At 39.7% G+C, this 19,594-nt stretch overlaps 1 protein-coding gene across 4 annotated transcripts in view; it reads left to right on the forward strand.

Annotated features, from left to right (window-relative positions):
- clocka (clock circadian regulator a) overlaps positions 1-19,594 on the forward strand; it is a 125,719-nt gene that overhangs the window by 53,539 nt on the left and 52,586 nt on the right. For all 4 annotated transcript variants that reach the window (XM_060830747.1, XM_060830753.1, XM_060830760.1 and 1 more), the window contains exons 8-11: positions 10,963-11,076; positions 13,203-13,312; positions 13,440-13,522; positions 16,167-16,273. In XM_060830747.1, the coding sequence (XP_060686730.1) occupies positions 10,963-11,076; positions 13,203-13,312; positions 13,440-13,522; positions 16,167-16,273 (414 nt within the window). The remainder of the gene's footprint in view (positions 1-10,962; positions 11,077-13,202; positions 13,313-13,439; positions 13,523-16,166; positions 16,274-19,594) is intronic.

Genomic DNA, 19,594 nt, shown 5'->3' on the forward strand with positions numbered 1-19,594 from the left:
CACGCAAAGCTATGTTGACTATCCCTAATCAGTCCTTGCCTTTCCAAATATGTATACATCCTGACCCTCAGGATTCCCTTCAACAACTTGCCCACCACCGACGTCAGGCTCACTGATCTATAGTTCCCTGGCTTGTCTTTACCACCCTTCCTAAACAGTGGCATCACGTTTGCCAACCTCCAGTCTTCCGGCACCTCACCTGTGACAGTCGATGATACAAATATCTCAGCAAGAGGCCCAGCAATCACTTCTCTAGCTTCCCACAGAGTTCTAGGTTACACCTGATCAGGTCCTGGGGATTTATCCATCTTTAACTGTTTCAAGACATCCAGCACTTCCTCTCTGTGATATAGACATTTTGCAAGGTGTCCCTGCATTCTATAATCTATTTCCATACATTCTATATCTGCCATATCCTTTTCCACAGTAAATACTGATGCAAAATACTCGTTTGGTATCTCCCCCATTTTCTGCGGCTCCACACAAAGGCTGCCTTGCTGATCTTTGAGGGGCCCTATTCTCTCCCCTAGTTACCCTTTTGTCCTTAATGTATTTGTAAAAATCCTTTGGAAAAAGGCTATTTGACCTTGATTAACTTGATTAAATCATGGCTAATTTGTTTGTGTTTCAAATTACATTCTCCCTTTTCTGACCAACAATTTTCTTTCTTTTGCCTTAAAAATATTCAGTAATTCCATCTGCACTGCCTTCTGAGGTACAGAGTTCCAAAGTTACGCAAGCCTTTGAGAGAAGAAGCTCTTCTTGTGTCTGTGCTAAACCTGACTTCTAAACCAGTGCTTCTAAATGGCTTTTCATGTCCACCGTTTAAGATCATTGAGAACGGTATAAACATGAGCCAAGTTACCTGTAATTCTTTGAAATTCCAATGGAAAAAGCCTAGCCTGCCCTATCTCTTGAAAATACAAGCTACTTATTCGAGGTATCAATCTAGTTTCCTCTGACCTACCTCAAATGCATTTACATTTGCCTTTAAATAAGGGCACCACAACTGCACCCAGCATTCAAGTCACCAATATCTTGTATAACTGAAGCATAACATCCTTATTTTTATGTTCAACTTTTCTTTTAATAAATCAAGAGCAACTTTAGTTGTCTTGATTTTGTACTGTACCTGCATGATAACCATTTGTGATTTATCTGCTGCTCTTCAAATTTTAGTAGTCTTTCTCCATTAACTAATATTCTGCTTTATTATTCTTTCTACCAAAGTAACAACTAAACATTTCATACATTACACTTCATCTGCTCAATCTTTGTTCACTCATTCAATCTATCTATATGCATCTGCAAACTTTCTTATGTCTTCTTCATAACACACTTTCTTATCTTGGTTCATCTGCAAATTTTGAGACCATGTCTTTTCTTTTTCCTCATCTGCATCATTGATATAAATTGTAAAAAAGTTGAGACCCCAGCACAGACCTTTGTTGGACTCCTTGTTGCGTTCTACCATCAGGCAAAGACTCACTTATGCATACTCTCCATTTTCTGCTAGCCAGTCAATCTTCTGTCCATGTTATTATCCTACCCCTTATGGCATGAGGTTTTATTTTCCACAAGAAGCTTTTATGTGGCATAAATGCTGTATGGAAATCCATGTACAGTAAGTCTACAGGCTCCCTCTTAATCAGTATATTTCACACCCTCAAAGAATTCCAATGAATTGGTAAAGCATGATTTACCAATAAGCGATGTAGTCCTTCAACCTCTGCCCTGATTTATAGCCTTATGCTCCGAGCTGCTCTCTTGCAGCTACCGCTGGCTTTCCAACTCCCAAAGTAAATGCTTTCCACCTTTACATAGTTTCGTATTGGAACAATAAAAATGATGCAGCACAGATGGAGGCCATTTGGCTCATCTTGTCCATGCAGCCAAAGACACCAGATGACCTTTCTAATCCCATCTTCCTGAACCCGGACTACAGCCCTGCAGCTTACAACACCTAAGGTGCAGATCCATGCATTTTGCAGTCTCTGCTTCCATCGCCAACTCCGAAGTGAATTCCAGACACCCGCCATCCTTTGCAGAAAAAGGTTTTTCCTCACATCCCCTCTAATCTTTCTGCCACTCAGCTTGAATCTATGACTCCTGGTTTTTGAACTCTCTGCCACAGTAAACAGGTTCCTTGTGTCTATTCTGTCTCTACCCCTCACAATTTTGTATACCTCAATCATGTCACCCGTCAGCATTCTCTGCCATGAGGAAAGCAGTCCCAAACTCTCCAATCTCTCCTCAAAACTACAATTCTCCAACCCTGGCCATCTTTCAGTACATTTTCTCTGCACTCTTTGCAGAGCAATTACATCCTTCTTGTAATGTGGTCACCAGAACTACACACAGTACTCAAGTTGTAGCTTCACCAGTGTTTTATGCAGTTTCATCATCATTATATCCCTACTTTGTATTCTATACTTCTGTCAATGAAGGACAACATTCTATATGCCTTCTTATCACTTGCACACCAAGATCTCTCTTTTCATTTACCCTTCTCAATATATCCCTGCTTATTGCATATTCCTTCTTGCGGTTTGCCCCCCCCCCCCCCCCCCCCATGCATTACCTCAGACTTATGAGAGTTGAATTCCATCTGTCGCCTTGTTGCCCACTTCACCAATCCATCTGTATAATTTCAAAGCTTATGGCTATTCTCTACACAACCAATTTTTGTGTCATCTGCAAATTTCCCAATTTCCCCCATGTTCAAATCTAACTTGTTAATCGGTAAAACAAATAGGGATCCCAACACCAAGGCCTCTGCACACCATGTAAAGAGCAGCCATCGACCATTACCCTTATTTCCTGTTACTGTCTAACTTTCCATTCTATTTGACACATTACCCTGTATTCCCATGGGCATTTTTTTGACCAGTCTGTCATGTGGGATCTTGTCAAATGTCTTACTAAAATTCGTGTAGGCGACCTCCACTGCACTACTCTTATCGATCCTCCTTGTCACTTCATCAAAGACTTTAATCAAAATTATAAAGCATGACCTTCCCTTAACAAAGCCTTTCTGACTAGTCCATGCATTTTTAATTGACAGTTTATCTGATCTTTCAGAATTGATTCTAACAATTTGCACACCACAGAAAAAAAGACTACCCTGGCCTATAATTGTTTGGAATTTCCTTTGTACCCTTGCTAAACAACAGGACCATATTTGTATTCCTTAGTCCTTGGTTCTTCACCTGTGCATGTACATGTTGGAAAGTAATCCTCGGAACATCTGCTATTTACTCCCTGAACACCTTCTTCATTCTAAGAAGCAATCCATCCAGCCCTGGTGACTCATTTACTTCAGAGGATTTCAACTCTTTTAACACTTGCTCTCTCATTGTAATTATTTTGTCTAATATTTCACATTGTTCCTCTTGGATTGCTACATCCACATAACCCCTTTCCTTTGTGAATACAAAGACAAAAATTAATTTAAATTTCTTCCCACTGCCAATTGACATGCCTCTCAGTCATGTACAACCCATTTGGTGAATTTCTGCCCTCATTCCTTCCCTTCCCTCCCACATCAACAGTAGTGTCCTCCTGGACCTCATTATCCAGCCCATCTGTCTCCACATTCTAAAAATAATAAGCCATCATTTTTGCAACCTGCACTGAGATGCCACAATCTCACACACATTCCCCTTCTCTCTCGTGCTTTGTCGCCATTAATGCTTCCTTCTTTGTCTATTACCTACCTCCACAACCCCAGGTCCTGTCATGAAATGGGTTGCTTTCAGCACACCCAACCCATGTTCAACTTCTCATATTCTCATTATCACCTAACTTTTACACTTGCCTGGCTTACTATCAACATCCTTTGTCCACCTCTCCTTTTTTTTTCTGGGCTCTGTCTCCACCTATCTACTCATTCCTTTCACTCACCAGTCTCTATCTTCAGCATAAATATTAGCTTTTTCTAGCTATTATAGTTCTGATGAAGGATTTGAAAGGTTAAGTAAGTTTCTGTCCACAGATGCAGCCAGATCTGCTGGGTTTCTGTAGCAATTTTTGTTTCTGTTTGTTTGTATCACCTGTTTGTTTTTTAGTATGTAACGTCTTGCACCTAGTTAATTTTATCTGACTTAGTTGTGCAAAGTTGCAAGTTTGCCTCGGATCATATGTCTCTCAGATCATGTGTGTGTGTGGACACATGCGTCTCCATCAAGGATGGACACCTCAGCACTACACTCTACCGCAAACCCACAGACAACTCTCAATGCTACACTTCTCCAGCCTCCACCCAAAACATATTAAAACAGCCATCCCCTATGGACAAGCCCTACGCATACACCAGATCTGCTCAGATGAGGAGGAACGTGACGGACACCTGGAAGTACTCAAGGATGCCCTCACAAGAACAGGGTACAATGCTCAACTCATTGACCGCCAGTTCCAACATGCCACGGCAAGGAACAATAATGACCTCCTCAGGAGACAGACACATGCTGCAACCAACAGAGTGCCATTCGTTGTTCAGTATTTTCCAGGAGCTGGAAAATTACGCCATGTTCTTTGTGACCTGCAACATATTATCAATGAGGATGAGCACCTCACCAAGACCTTCCTCACACCTCCACTACCTGCCTTTAAACAACCACCAAACCTCAAACAAATCATTGTTCGTAGCAAGCTGCCCGGCTCTCAGGCCAACTCCATAACTGACACGGTAGACGCTGCAAGACGTGTCAGAATGTGGATGTAGATACCACCATTATGCGTGGGAACACCTCCCACCTTGTACATGGCAGGTACTCATGTGACTCAGCCAACGTTGGCTATCTTGTACGTTGCAGGCAAGGATGCCCGGAGGCATGGTACATTGGGGAAACCAAGCAAAGGCTACGACAATGTATGAATGGGCACCGCACAACAATCAACAGACAGGAAGGTTCCCTCCCAGTTGGGGAACACTTCAGCGGTTCAGGACATTCAGCCTCGGATCTTCGGGTGACCATCCTCCAAGGTGGACTTCAGGGCAGCAGAGAAAAGTGGTCGAGCAGAGGCTGATAGGTAAGTTTGGTACCCATAGGGAGGGCCTCAACCGGGACCTTGGATTCATGTCACATTACAGGTGACCACTATTGCACTATACACACACACAGATACTCCTACACGCACCCGCACACGCGCGCACACAGGCACACATACACACAGATGTGCACACACACTCTCACATGCACCCCTCACAGACTTTAGACACTCTGCACTCACTACACACTTGCTCACTCTCTCTCTCTCGCGCGCGCGCACACACACACACACACTTTCTCACAATCACAACCCTCCAATCCAGACAACACACACACACAGACAAAGACCCACTTGCACATGTATATTTTGTGGGGTGAATTTGTACTTTAAGGGTTACATTGTACTTTGCTCAAAAACTGCATGCATTCATGTAGAACTCTCAGCTCAAAAGTTGCATGAATTTATGTAGAACTCTGTTATCTCACTTTTTAGATTAGAATCAAACTAAACATCATGGCATACACAGGGGGCTAACACCTTCAACATATTGTCTAGCTGTCACCATTGTTAACAGCTAACCTGAGAATGCAACTTTTTTTAAAAAAAGGTTTTGTGATTTACACATGAAAGAAGTGAAACTATCCCTGTATTCTAACAGATGAAAGGCTTAACAGACAATCAATTTTTCAATGTATAATTTCAGTTACATCACACTGCAAATTTTTGCTATAAATTCTGTGTTAAGATTGAGCCCTCCACAATCACCTGATGAAGGAGCGTCGCTCCGAAATCTAGTGTGCTCCCAATTAAACCTGTTGGACTATAACCTGTGTTGTGTGATTTTTAACTTAATTCCTAACTGCTTCTATTTTTCAACTAAATCCTTTAAGAATAATCGAGCATATCCATTACATTGAGATTATGTTTCAGTCCTTAACATTTTGAATAGCTTTCATTACTTGGGGTGATGTTCCCTTTTAAAAAAAAGTCAGGAGAGTTGGAATTTGTTCTCTGAAATATTGAATATTGTAAGAATGCTCTCTGCTAGATATCTTAGAGAATTAATTCTAAACAATTTCTTCTTAGAGCTTTATTAAAACCCTGAAACTTGCATATTATTGCATTCAGCCTATGGCAATGACTGGTTGAATCTGAAGTTTTCTGGTTCACTGAACTTAGAACATTAAAGTCCATGGAATTTTATCAAGCTCACTTCCCACTTGCTGGTATTGCAAAACCAGCTGATTTTTTTTTCTTTGTGTTGCTTTGTTAGAAAACAGAAGTGTAGAATATTTTAGTTTCAGTTTGACAAGATGCTTTTTACATAAACCCTAGAAGTAACTTCTTGCAACAGATGTTTAGTTCAAACCTAATACACAATGCAATGCAGAAATATCTCAGACTATATTATGACAAGAATGGTGTGTTTTCTCTAAATGAATTGGGAAGAGAATTTAAAAATGAGGGTAGTGATTTTAATGATCTTGGTTTCCAAACAATCATGATTTTTCTGAAGAACACTCTGAAGGTGTTACTGCTTTGTATAACTTCTAGGATCTATGATTAGATTCCTACCTCACCATTATCAAACTTGTATATATTTTCATACGACGGTCAGACAAACTAGAGGAATAAATTTTACATTCATTTTCTAGTTGGCTTATTGAATGGCTTATCTCTCAACTTTGTTTCTTGGATCATTATCGCAAAAGGCTTTAGAGTAGTTGGTGTCCTGTAATAAAAACATGAAAATCACTGATCCTGCACATTTTGGAATCTGCAGTGTGGGAAAGTGTGAGGTAATGCACTTTGATAGGAAAAATAGAACCATGGACGACTTTCTAAATGAGGAGTAAACTCAGAAGTCTGAAGTGCAAAGAGACTTGGGAGTTCTAGTCTAGGATTCTCTCAAAGTAAACTTGTAGGTTGAGTCAGTATTAGGAAGGCAAATGTAATGATGGCATTTATTTTGAGAGCACTTGAATATATAAGCAGAAATATACTTCTGAGACTTTATAAGATTCTGGTCAGACCACATTTGGAGCATTCTGTGCAGTTTTGGGCCCCATATCTCAGGAAGGATGTACTGGTCCTGGATTGTGTTCAGCAGAGGTTCACGAGAATGGTCCCAGGAATTAAAAAGCTTAACATGTGAGGAACGTTTGATGACTCTGGGTCTATACTCGATGGAATTTAGAAGGCTGAGGGGGAGAAACTAATTCAAACTTACAGAATGCTGAATGGCCTAGATAGAGTGGATGTTAGGAAAATGTTTCCATTATTAGGAGAGACTTGAACCCGAGGGCACAAGTCCTCTTAGACTAAAGGGAAAATCTTTTAGAATGGAGATAAGGAGAAAGTTTTTTAGCCAGAGAGTGGTGAATCAATGGAATTCATTGCCAAAGATGGCTGTGGAAGCCAGGTCATTGAGTATATTTAAGACTGAAATAGGTTCTTGGTTGAAAAGGGGATCAAGGGTTACGGGGAAAAAGCGGGAGAATGGTGTTGAGAAACTTACCAGCCATGATTTAATGGCGAAGCAGACTCAATGGTCTGAGTGGCCTAATTTCTGCTCCTATATCTTATGGTCTTATGAATGAAAATGATATGCTTTCATAGCTTGATTTGAAATGAAGCTCTGTGACATTCATGGGTTGTTTAATGTTTTGTTAATAGTCATCCAGCAAGCATTGAAAATTATGAAATGAATTTGGTAGACTGAACCCATTCGGTTTCCTTTGGTGCTTGTGTGGATTTTCTATTCACATTTTATTGTAGGTTGTTATACCCACAGTTTTGGATTATTTTGACATTAAATTCCTGGCATGGAAAGTAAATTTGCTGCTTCGACTTTTTGGTTTAGATTACACTGAATTCCTGACAATCATCCTCGATTAATTGCTCGAAATTTTACCTTGAGAATAAATTTGTTTAATTATTTCATTTTAGTTATTCCTTAAACAAATGATTTCTCAAGTAATCACACTTATAGTCACAAAGTCATACAGCACGGAAACATAATGTCGCCTGTCAACCTCCTGCACTTCATTAAAAAACTTTGGTGTCGCTTACAAGCTGACTAACCATGCCTTTTATATTCTCATTCAAGAAATTGATATAACTGATAAACAAGAGAGGATTCAGAACTGATCCCTGATGAACACTCTCTCTCTTGTGAGAGGCCTCCAGTCTAAGAAGTAGCCCTCCACCACCACACGCTGTCTCCCGCCGTTAAGCCACTTATGTATCCAATTGGATACAAACGTTGATTGGAATCCCTGTGATTTAACTTTACTAATTAGTCTACCATGTGGAGCCTTGTGGAAGGCTTTACTAAAGTCCAAGTAAACAACATCAACTGCTCTGCCCTCATCAATCTTTTTGGTAACTTCCTCAAAAATCTCAAGTTTGTGAGATATGATTTCCTCCTCCAAAATCATGCTGACAGTCCTGAATCAATTTTTGCCTCTCCAAATGTTCATAAATCCTATCATTGATAATTACTTCCAACAATTTACCCACAACCGATGTTAAACTCACAGGTCTGAAGTTCCCTGTTTTCACCTTATAATCTTTCTTAACAAAAACACAATATTAACCACCCTGCAGACATCAGGCACCTCATGCGTAGTTATAGATGATGCAAATGTTTCTGCAAGAGGTCTTGGGATTTCCTCCTTTACTTCCCACAATATTCTATGAGACATTAAGTCACATCCCAGAGTTTTATCCACCTTTATACTCTCTAATCCCTCCCAAATTTCCTTTTCTGTAATGTTAACAGTTTCTAAAACATCAAAATTTGTTTTCTGCATTCTCTAGACTCCATTTCCTTCTCCACGCTAAAAACTGATGTGAAATATTCACTTAGTATCTCTCCCATCTCTTGGGGTTCAACAGAAAGATGACCTCCTTGATCTTTAAGAGGCCCTACCTCTGTCTAGTTTCTTGCTCTTAATGTATTTATAGAATCTTTTTGGATTATCCTTAACCTTATTTGCCAATGCAAGCTCATATCCTCTCTTTGCCTTCCTTAAGAATGCCCCTGCACTCTTTATATTAATTCAGTTGAACTAAGTAGTCCATATCTAAAATAAGATTCTCTTTTTTTTCTTGACTAGAACCTCAATATCTTTATTCATCCATTGTTGCTTAATCTTATCAGTCATACCCTGCACTCCAACAGGAACATAATGCCTCTGAACTCTTGTTATCACACTCTTGAAAGCTTCCCACTTGTCAGTCATCTTTTTACTTGCCAACAGTCTATTCCAGTCAATTTTTGAAAGTTCTTGTCTCGTACCATTAAGATTTGCCTTACTCTAATTAAAAAATGTTAACTTTTCTGGAAGGCTTATCTTTTTCCATAACCATTTTGAAACTAATAGGATTATGATCACTAAACCTAAAGGCACAACTAGTTTGTTGTTTATTTTACATGCAGCATTCATGCTTGTAGGCCATTCACCACCTATGCTAGTAAAATAATAAGTGATCTACCATACTTTGCAAATATTAAGAGGCAATTGGCATTTACAGGTCAAAGTTCTATTTCAACCTTAAGCAGTTTAATTTAAATAGCATCTGTAAAATTATCATAAAATTACCAATTTTTGGGAAGATTTGTAGCCCAGATTGATGATAAGTATGTAAGTTAGCTGGCTGAGCTGGAAGGTTTGCTTCAAATGTTTCATCACCATGACGAGGTACCATCATCAGTGAGTCTGGTGAAGCACTTGTGATATGTCCCACCTCTCTATTTATAGGTCTTGGTTCCTTAAGGTGGGTGATGTAATTTCCATTTTTTTTTCAATGGAAGGTAGATGGGATCTAAGTCGATGTGTTTATTGATGGAGTTCTGGTTAGAATGCCATGCCTCTAAGAAGTCACATGTGTGTTTTTGTTTCACATGTTTTAGGATGTGTGTGTTGTCCCAGTCAAAGTGGTGTCCTTCTTTGTCTGTATGTATGGAAAGTAATGATAGTGGGTAGTGTATTTTGGTGTTCACATATCTTGGTGGCAAGTTTCCTGCTTGTAGTGTTTTTTTAAACAGTTCTTGCATGGTATTTTGTAAATGACATTAGTTTTGATAGTATCCAATGGATCCCTTAGGTTCATCAGTTGCTGTTTAAGTGTGTTGGTAGGTTTCTGAGCTACCATGGTGCCAAGACCTCTGAGTAGTCTGGAAGTCATTTCTAATATGTCTTTAATGTAAGGTGAAACAAAGACATGCACGAGAATTCTTACAGGTATGGCATTCCAACCAGAACTCCATCAATAAACACATCGACTTGGATCCCTTCTACCTTCCTTTGAAAAAAACAACTCAGAAATGACATCACCTACCTTAAGAAACCAAGACCTATAAATAGAGAGGTGGGACATACTGCCAGTGCCTCACTGGAGACTCTCATTGATGATGCTACCCAGTCATGGTGACAAAACGTCTGAAAACAAACCTTCCATTCAACAAGCTGGCTAACTTACTTACTTTCATAAAATGCTTATATCCATTTCTCATATTTCATCAAGCCTGATTACTGAAGAATTACATTTTTATTATGTCTAGTTTGCAAGCAGATATTCCATCCTGCCCAAAAGTGTTACATTTCTGTGAAGACATTCGTTAACTTAGAGTCGTGATGTGTTTAGACTCTTGTAACAGGAAGAACTTGTTTTATTCCCAACTGAGTAGGATTATCTTCAATCTCAAAAACAAGACACCTTCCACACACCTGTAGAATAGACCCATTCTTTTTTTTTGAAAAATCTGTTGTGTACATTGTTACTATCGTATTTATTACAATTTGTTACTCTTACTAAGTGGAAGATGTTTCCATTCCAAAAATGAAGCTTTCCCTGCAGGACAGACAGTTTGATTTTAGGAGATTTTTCACTTCTGTCGAAAATTTCACTAATTTCCTTTTGTGTTCTGAGACTGAAGTTGGAATTTTCACTTTGTCTTTATAGCAAACAATCAGTTAGAATTCTGTTGCCACATGCTAAGAGGAACAGTAGACCCTGAAGAACCTCCTGTATATGAATATGTAAAATTCATAGGGAATTTAAAGTCACTGAATAGCGGTAAGTAGTTTTCTAACATTAATTTGTATATTTGATTTTCTATGCAATGTTTACTTCAATCTTTGCTTCTGTGTTTTTGAAAACTCTCATAGAGATTTATAACTTTTGAGACTTGATCTGGATTTATGTTGTTAGTCAATATTTTCACTTGTCATGTACTTTATTATCAGTGCTGTTGCATATGACACTGGAGGTTTCATTGTTCATGTGTGTACTTAAGACAACTTCCTGATTACTTGAATTTAAAAGATATTTAATTGAAATTGATATTTAAAATGCAAACTGATCAATAATGTTGATTTTCATTTTACTGTCATTTTATATTTGTCAATGAGATTTCAGGTTGTTGGAATTCGATGAAAGGTTTTAAATATTGAACTATGTGCAGGAGTTAAATCCAATAACAATTCTGAAGTATCTTCACAACATTCAACTGTTTAGTTCACTTCCTAAATTAATTCAGCAGATTGTTTTAGCCATTTACTCAATGTTATCAGAGGGTGAGCGTGATTTTTAAAACTGATGGAATACATTCCCACATGTGAAAAGCAACTTGATTCTTCTGATTTGTTGAGTAGCAGTATGTGCCTAAATTTCTGGTGTGGGGAATGGAGCCAGACAAAGTATTGTGGTCACTACCTCCTAATGGCTCCTTTATTTCGAGGTCCCTGATTAAATCTGGTTCATTGCACAACGCCAGATCCAGAATTGCTTTCTCCCTGGTAGACTCCAGCACAAACTGTTCTCAGAACCCATCTCGGAGGCACTCCACAAACTCCCTGTCCACTTGTATAAACCCGTCCCTCTTGTATAATTTATCCTTACTGCTAAACATGCCCCAGTAATCCAAGAATGTAAATCCTTGCTTCCTGCACCAGTTCCCCAGCTACACATTCAGGTCCAGTATCTCCCTGTTGCTGTCCTCTCCAGCCCGAGGAACTGGAAGCAAACCGGAGATAACCACTCTGGATTCCTGCTTTTCAGCCTTCTTCCGAGTTCTCCGAAGTCCCGCTGTAAAATGTCCCTCCTCTTCTTCCCGACGTCATTTGTGCCAACATGCACCACCACGTCTGACTCTTCACCTTTACCCTTGAGGATTTCCTGCATTCTGTCTGCGATGTCCTTAATCCTGTCACCAGGAAGGCAACACACCATCCTCAAATCCCTCAAATAATGGACCTGTTGCAGCAGAAACCCCTTTCAGTCCCTATCACTATGGAGTCCCCTATTACCACAGTTCTGTGTGATGTCTGACTCCTCGACTCTGCCTCCATGTCAATTTCTGGTTGGCAGACCTGACCGCCTCTTGGACTGGCAGTGACGTCTGTCTCTACGGTTTCCAAGATATTCAACCTGTTCCTGACTGGTACTTTCCCCGGAGTCTCTTGCACTTGTCTTATCTCTGCCTGTCTCATCTCTGCCTTCCTCATCGTCTTCTGCCTTCTACTCTCTACTCTATTCAGCGGTGTAATAACCTCGCTGAAAGTCCTCTCCAGAAAGATCCCGTTCTCTCGGATGAGCCTGAGGTCATCTTGTTCTTTCTTCAGTGCTGCAATATGCTCTGTCAGAAGCTGAACGTGTACATACTTTCCCAGTTATACGAGCCAGCTACACCAGAGTCCCTGACCTCCCACATCATGCACACAGTACACTGAATCAGCTTGGCAGTCATATCTTCACCCTCTTCAACTGTGGCATAATCACACCTACTTAAATAACACTCACCCACCTTCCCAACAGCCTCTGCGCTCCGACTTCACTTCCGCCCAGCTCCTGCTGCTCTGTTTTAGTCTCTGTTCATTGTTAATTGTCTTCCTATATCTGCATTTTCTACATCTCTTAATCTTTTAAAAATTTAAGTAATATCCTCATTTCTTCAGTTGAAAACAATTAAATGCAAGTCTCTGGATAATTTTCTCACCGTTCTCCCAAATACATTTACTCCCTTCAGATGCTTGAAATTGTGAACAATAATAAATGAAAATGAAATGTTTTTTATTAACCTGTTTTCAAAAGTGATCTTCATTGTGAGATGTCTTAACATTATGTTTCTAAATTTACTATCTTTTCTGATATTTCTGTTATTCTTAAAATTGTCAAGTTATGACTTTGTTTATTTCATTCAGTGCCTAGTTCTGCACGAAATGGATTTGAAGGAGTTAAACTAAAGCCAACCTATGAAAAAAGGGTATGCTTTGTAGCAACTGTCAGATTAGCCACACCACAATTTATTAAGGTACAATCATAGTTGTTTAAAAATCTTCAAATTTTGTTTGCTTGCCAGTCTTATGTATGCACTAATGCTTTTAGTTGCTTTTTTTTTGCAGAAGACAATTTTTCTCTTTGTTTCTCTTTATTTGTAGGAAATGTGCACTATTGAAGAACCAAATGAAGAATTTACATCAAGGCACAGTTTGGAATGGAAGTTTTTGTTCCTTGATCATAGGTGTGTCCCCTAATTTTGTTTAAAATAAATCCTTTCAACAGAGTGTGAGAAATAGTTTTAAAAGCATACTTATGTTGTTTTTAACAAGGCAAAATTCATAAACAACTTTATAGAAGAAAGGATTGGTGAGATTGTGTTGAAGTAAAGATTGAGGCAGGATGAATGGTGACCAAAAGCTTTGTCAAAGATTTAGATTTTGAATGATGACACAAGGGTTTACAAAGGAAATTCCTGAGATTTGGATTTGTGGTTGAAGATGCCAGTGATGTGGTGTTAGTTGGGCTTGGGCTATGCACATGATTCCAGAATCAAAAAGGATGAAGAATTTTAGCTGGGGGAGAGATACTGTTACTACAAAGGACAGGCAAGGTCAAAAAAATAATAGCACTCAAACAGAAGGACGGAAGTATCAAATTTCCATTGTTGGCTAGTGGTTTTAGTTGTGAAGAAAGAGCCAGTATACATCTGCAAACTTAGGGCTTGGAGGGCTAATAGATGAATGAAACCTAATATGCATCAGGGTGCCACTATCACAGTTTGAATGTGCTGTTTTATTGATGCCAGCTGGTAAAACATTAAAGTAATCGAGTAATGAGGATTTGAACTTTGGAAAAACTGAAGGACCGATAGGTGTAGATTATTTGGAGAATTAAGGGTTGGGGTTAGCCAAGATTAGCCGTGATTATTATATGGAGAACTATATTGGAATCTTAGTTCAGTTTTGAAATTACAAGTAGCCTGATTCAGCCTGAGGTGGTGGTGAGAAATTTGTTGAAGTGTGGTAGTTATTCTACAATACTGCATTAACTGTGAAATAGAGTTAACTATGTATAAGACACATTGCGGATATATGTTCAGACTGTAGAGCTTTTTGATCGACAGGGTATACATGTAATTATTTGTTGCCTCCATTGTTAACCAATGACTGAACCACTTGAGGTCAGAGGTCAGAAAGTATTCAAGATCGGGGACAAAATAATCTAAACTGGGAATAAAACCTGGAAGATATTAGAAGTTGGTTGAAATGTTATGACAAATGTGAAAGGGCATAAAATTTGAAAAAATGCTCTGCCAACTTAATCCCCCAAGTTTGTTCAAGTGTGTATTCTGAGATTGATATACTGACTAAATGTATGCTGCAACTTGTTATCTCTTCGTAGACTAACAGAGTGTATTACTTTAAATGAACTTCTGAATTATAGAGATGTTGTTTAGTAAGGCATAAAATATACTTGAAGGGCAAAGTAGTTTAAATTTGCAGCATCTGGAATAAAAACAAAAATATGCCCTGCCAGTATGTTAGCATATGTGGAGCTACTAGTCACAACCTGAAATAATACTATACTGTTTGACATTTATTAATTTAAAAACAAACCATTCAGGATATGCATTGATCAAATATTAGTCAGACCAACAAATATTAATTCAGATTTTGTATTAGGAAATTAATGTTGTACTTTATCAAATGTTTTAAATCTAATAATCTACTCAAAAATAATTGATGTTTATGGAGATCATGTTTTAATTAGTATGTTAATTGTTGAGTGTTAAGCACATTTGCAGAAACTGAGAAAATAGGTTCAGAAATAGAATATCCAGCCATTTGAGCCTACTCTGGCACAGTATGGTCATTGCCAGTCAACCCTGATTCTACCTGTCTCCATTCTTTTAATCCCTTTAACCTTAAGAACTGCATCTAACCCCTTCTTGAAATATTCAATGTTTTGGTCTCAACTGTTTTCTATGGCAGAGAATTCTATCGGCTCAACATTCCCTGGGCGAAAAAAGTTCTCCTTATCTTAGTTCCGAGTGGCCAACCCTTCAGACTTTCACCCCTAGTTCTGGACTTCCCAGCCATTGACAACATCCTTTGTGGGTTGACTCGGTCTAGTCTTTTTAGAATTTATAGGTTTCTAAGAGTCGCCCTCCCCTCTCATTCTTCTAAGCTCCAGTGACATAGTCCTAACTAATCTAGTCTCTCTTCATACGTCAGTCTTGCCATCCCAGGGAATCAGTTTGATAAACCTTGGTTACATTCCCTCCATATCTTTCCTCTCAGCTAAGGAGACTAAAACTGTAAACAATACTCGAGGATTGGTATATAATTGCATTATCCCTGCTACACTCAAATTCTCTCACTATGAAGGCCACTTGGGGGGAAAAAAACTTTTTATTCCTACTGTTTGTTTCCTGTCTGTCAAACATGTTGATACTCTTCCAAATGCTTTAAATGTATATGCTAATCTTTTTATGGAAAGCCTTCTGAAAAGTAAGCTAATCCACCAGCTCCTCTGTCAATTTTGAGGAAGCCATTTTTGTAAAGATGAAATAAAATGTACATATCAGGATGTAGAGATAAGATAAAAACTGAAAGAATTGTGGATGTTGTAAATCAGAAACAAAAACATAAATTGCTGGAAAAGCTCAGCAGATCAGGCAGCATTTGTGAAGAGAAAGCAGAGTTAAAGTTTCAGGTCAAGGGACCCTTCCTCAGAACAGTTCTGAGAAGGGTCACTCAACCCAAAACGCTAACTCTGATTTTTCTCCACAGATGCTGCCAGACCTGCTGAGCCTTTTCAGCAGTTTTTGTAGAAATAACATACGTAAAATGTTAATATTTTTTTGATTTTTGTACTTAATCTAGGGCACCTCCAATAATAGGTTATTTACCATTTGAAGTGTTGGGCACATCTGGCTATGATTACTACCATGTGGATGACTTGGAAAAATTGGCAAAATGCCATGAGCACTGTAAGTACTTGTTGACTGTTAATAATGGATAATTTTCTCAATATTTCAGAATTCTGTCCAGAAAAATTTTACTGTTAATTGTGTTAAATAAAATAATGTACCATCTGTCTTATAGAACATGGTAGGTTAAAGTGGTGGAACGGTTTGTTTCGGAATTGATGCTATTCCACTCAGAATATTAATTAAAAATCAGATTTCTAAGATGTGTTATCAGGTACATTGATAAGTGCAGTGGGAATTACTTGGTAATAGGTTCTGCTGTCAAGATTATTTTGCTATGAATTGTATAATGTTTGGGTTAAAATGAAAGATATAGGATAGTTGTATAGGGTTTGAATGACGTGCTCTGGCGAGAAACGTGGCAGAATCACATGAGAAATCCAGTGAGGCCTATTAGATTAGATTAGATTACTTAGTGTGGAAACAGGCCCTTCGGCCCAACAAGTCCACACCGACCCGCCGAAGCGTAACCCACCCAGACCCATTCCCCTACATTTACTCCTTCATCTAACACTACGGGCAATTTAGCATGGCCAATTTACCTAACCTGCACATTTTTGGACTGTGGGAGGAAACCGGAGCACCCGGAGGAAACCCACGCAGACACGGGGAGAATATAGAAACTCCACACAGTCAGTCGCCTGACGCGGGAATTGAACCCGGGTCTCTGGCGCTGAGGCAGCAGTGCTAACCACTGTGCCACCGTGCCGCCCACCCTATCTCAATTATAACTAATTTCCAAACATTGAAGTGAGATTCTCCCTAGTCGGCAGTGAGTTACCTGTTAAAGGGAAGTTTTCCTTATTAACTGCAGATCTCACCTCATTAATATACAGTTTTCAATTATACCACCCACCATGTGTAAACTAGATGCTGAGAATTTTTGATATGTTACTCAGAATAGGTACCTGTTGACCTCAGCTTATTGCTCGCTCCGCACATCCTCTTATGTTTGATACCAAGAACCAGCATCTCAGGGCATGCCCAAGGGAAACCAGCCACATGCACCCCTTGTCCATAGAGACTGACATTCAACATGTGTTCAAGGGGAGTGATCTTCAGTCAGGATGTCTTGGCAGAATCAGTCAAGGCAGCTTCTGATACCAGTCCCACGTTTTTGAATGTGGTAAGTCAGCAGTTCTGGGAGTTGGAGGGAGGAGAGGGCGTCAGAGTCAATCCTCTACTCATTAGTGGTGAAGAGCCGAACCAGACAAAACACCACCTGTCTTGACTCTTCAGCCCTATCATGGATTGCTTTCCTCCTGGAATGAGCTAGTAATTTTGGTGGAGGTAGGGACTTGTATTGTGTGAATGAGTAGATAGCACACAGGATGCAGGGTAAGTGTAGTTTGCTTGGAGTGGGTGAGAGCAAGTGAGACAAGATGTTGCAAGCAATACTGAAATTCTTAGAGCATGAAACTTGAAGGGAAGTGAGTACAGTAGCAAAGAAAGAGTGAGTTTGAGGTATTGGAGAGAACTGTGTGGCACTTAGACTAACAGATTAGAGGTCATTTACTTCTTCCTATATTGCTGTGCACTCCTCCAGACAGCTGAGATGACTCTGATCAGGGTGACAACCTCCGAACAGACTGACTTATTCTAGTGTTGTAGCCTCTGCTTGCAGGTGTTGGCAAAGAAGGGTGTCCTGCCTCTGCAAAACCTCATCCAGCAAAACCCCAGGTGCTTACTCACAAAGTAGGGCATCAGTTTCCCCTTCCATGTCTGGGGCAAATATCAGAAACCTCGCAGGACAGCTCTGGATTAAAAACACTGTTCTGTGTGCATAGCAGTCTTTTAAATCTATACAAACACTTAGTCAGACCCCACTTGGAGTACTGTGAGCAGATCTGAACGCACCTTAGGGAGGATGTATTTGTCTTGGAGAGACTACAATGTAGATTTATAAGAATGCTACCTTGACTTAGTAATAGAGTTATACAGCAAGGAAACAGACTCTCGGTCCAACTCTTCCGTGCTGACCAGACATCCCAATCTGAACTCATCCCATTTGCCAGCATTTGGCACGTATCCCTCTTAACCCCTCCCCCCAATTCATGTACAGGTACAGCATTTTAACTGTACCTACCTCCATACAGCTTGCTGCATACACGCACCACCCTTTGCGTGAAAACGTTACCCCATGGGTCCTTTTTAAATCTTACCCCTTTCATCTTAAATCTATGCCCTCTAGATTTTGACTTCCCCCTCTAGGCAAAGACCTTGGGTATTCACCCTATCCATGCCCCACATGATTTTAGAAACTTTTATAAGGTTACCCCTCAGCTCTCGACGCTCCAGGGAAAATAGCCCAAGACTATTCAGCCTCTCCCTATAACTCAAACCCTCCAATTCCAGCGATATCCTTGTAAGTCTTTTCTGTACTCTCTCAAGTTTAACAACGTTCTTCCTGTCGAAGGGTGATCAGATTTGTATGCAGCATTCTAAAAGTGGCCTCACCAATGTCCTGTACAGCTGCAACATGACAAGCCAATTCCTATACTCAGTATTCTGACCAATGAAGGCAAGCATGCCAAACTCCTCCTCCACACCCTGTCTACCTATGTCTCCACTTAACTATGACCCGCACCCCTAGGTTTCTCTGTTCAGCAGCACTCTCCAGGGCCCTGTTATTAACTGTATACACTCCACCCTGGTTTGCCTTATCAAAATGTAATATGTCACATTTATTCAAATTAATCTTCTTCTGCCACTCCTCAGCCTATTAGCCAATCTAATTAAAGTTCCATTGTATTCTTTCTCACTGGCCACTACACCATCTATTTTGATGTCATCTGTAAACTTACTTACCATGCCTCCTATATCCAAATCCAGTTCGTTTACGTAAATGATGAAAAGCAGTGGACCTAGCACCAGTCCTCGTGGCACACAGCTGGTCAAGTGCCTCTGTACCACGACCCTCTATCTTCTACCTGCAAGTCAGTATTACATCCAATTGTCTAGCTCCCCTTGGATCCTACGCAATCTAACCTTACTCACCAATCTACCATGTGGAACCTTGTCAAAAGTTTTATTTCATATAGACAACATCTCCTTCTCTGTCTTCATCAATCTTCTTTGTCATTGAATCAACTTAGTGAACATGATTTCCCATCTATCCCTAATCTGTTCTTGCCTTTTCAAATGTGTGTGAACCCTGTCCCTCCGAATCCCTTTCAACAACTTACCCACCACTGACATAAGGCTAACCGGGCAGTGAAGGAGGCTTTTGGTGAGGCTGCACTTGGATTGTGTTCAATTTTGTTCACCTTGTTACATAAAGGATGTTATTAAGCTGGAAAGAGTGCAGAAGAAATATACAAG

Source organism: Hemiscyllium ocellatum, chromosome 1, assembly GCF_020745735.1.
Source record: "Hemiscyllium ocellatum isolate sHemOce1 chromosome 1, sHemOce1.pat.X.cur, whole genome shotgun sequence".
NCBI lineage: Eukaryota > Metazoa > Chordata > Chondrichthyes > Orectolobiformes > Hemiscylliidae > Hemiscyllium > Hemiscyllium ocellatum.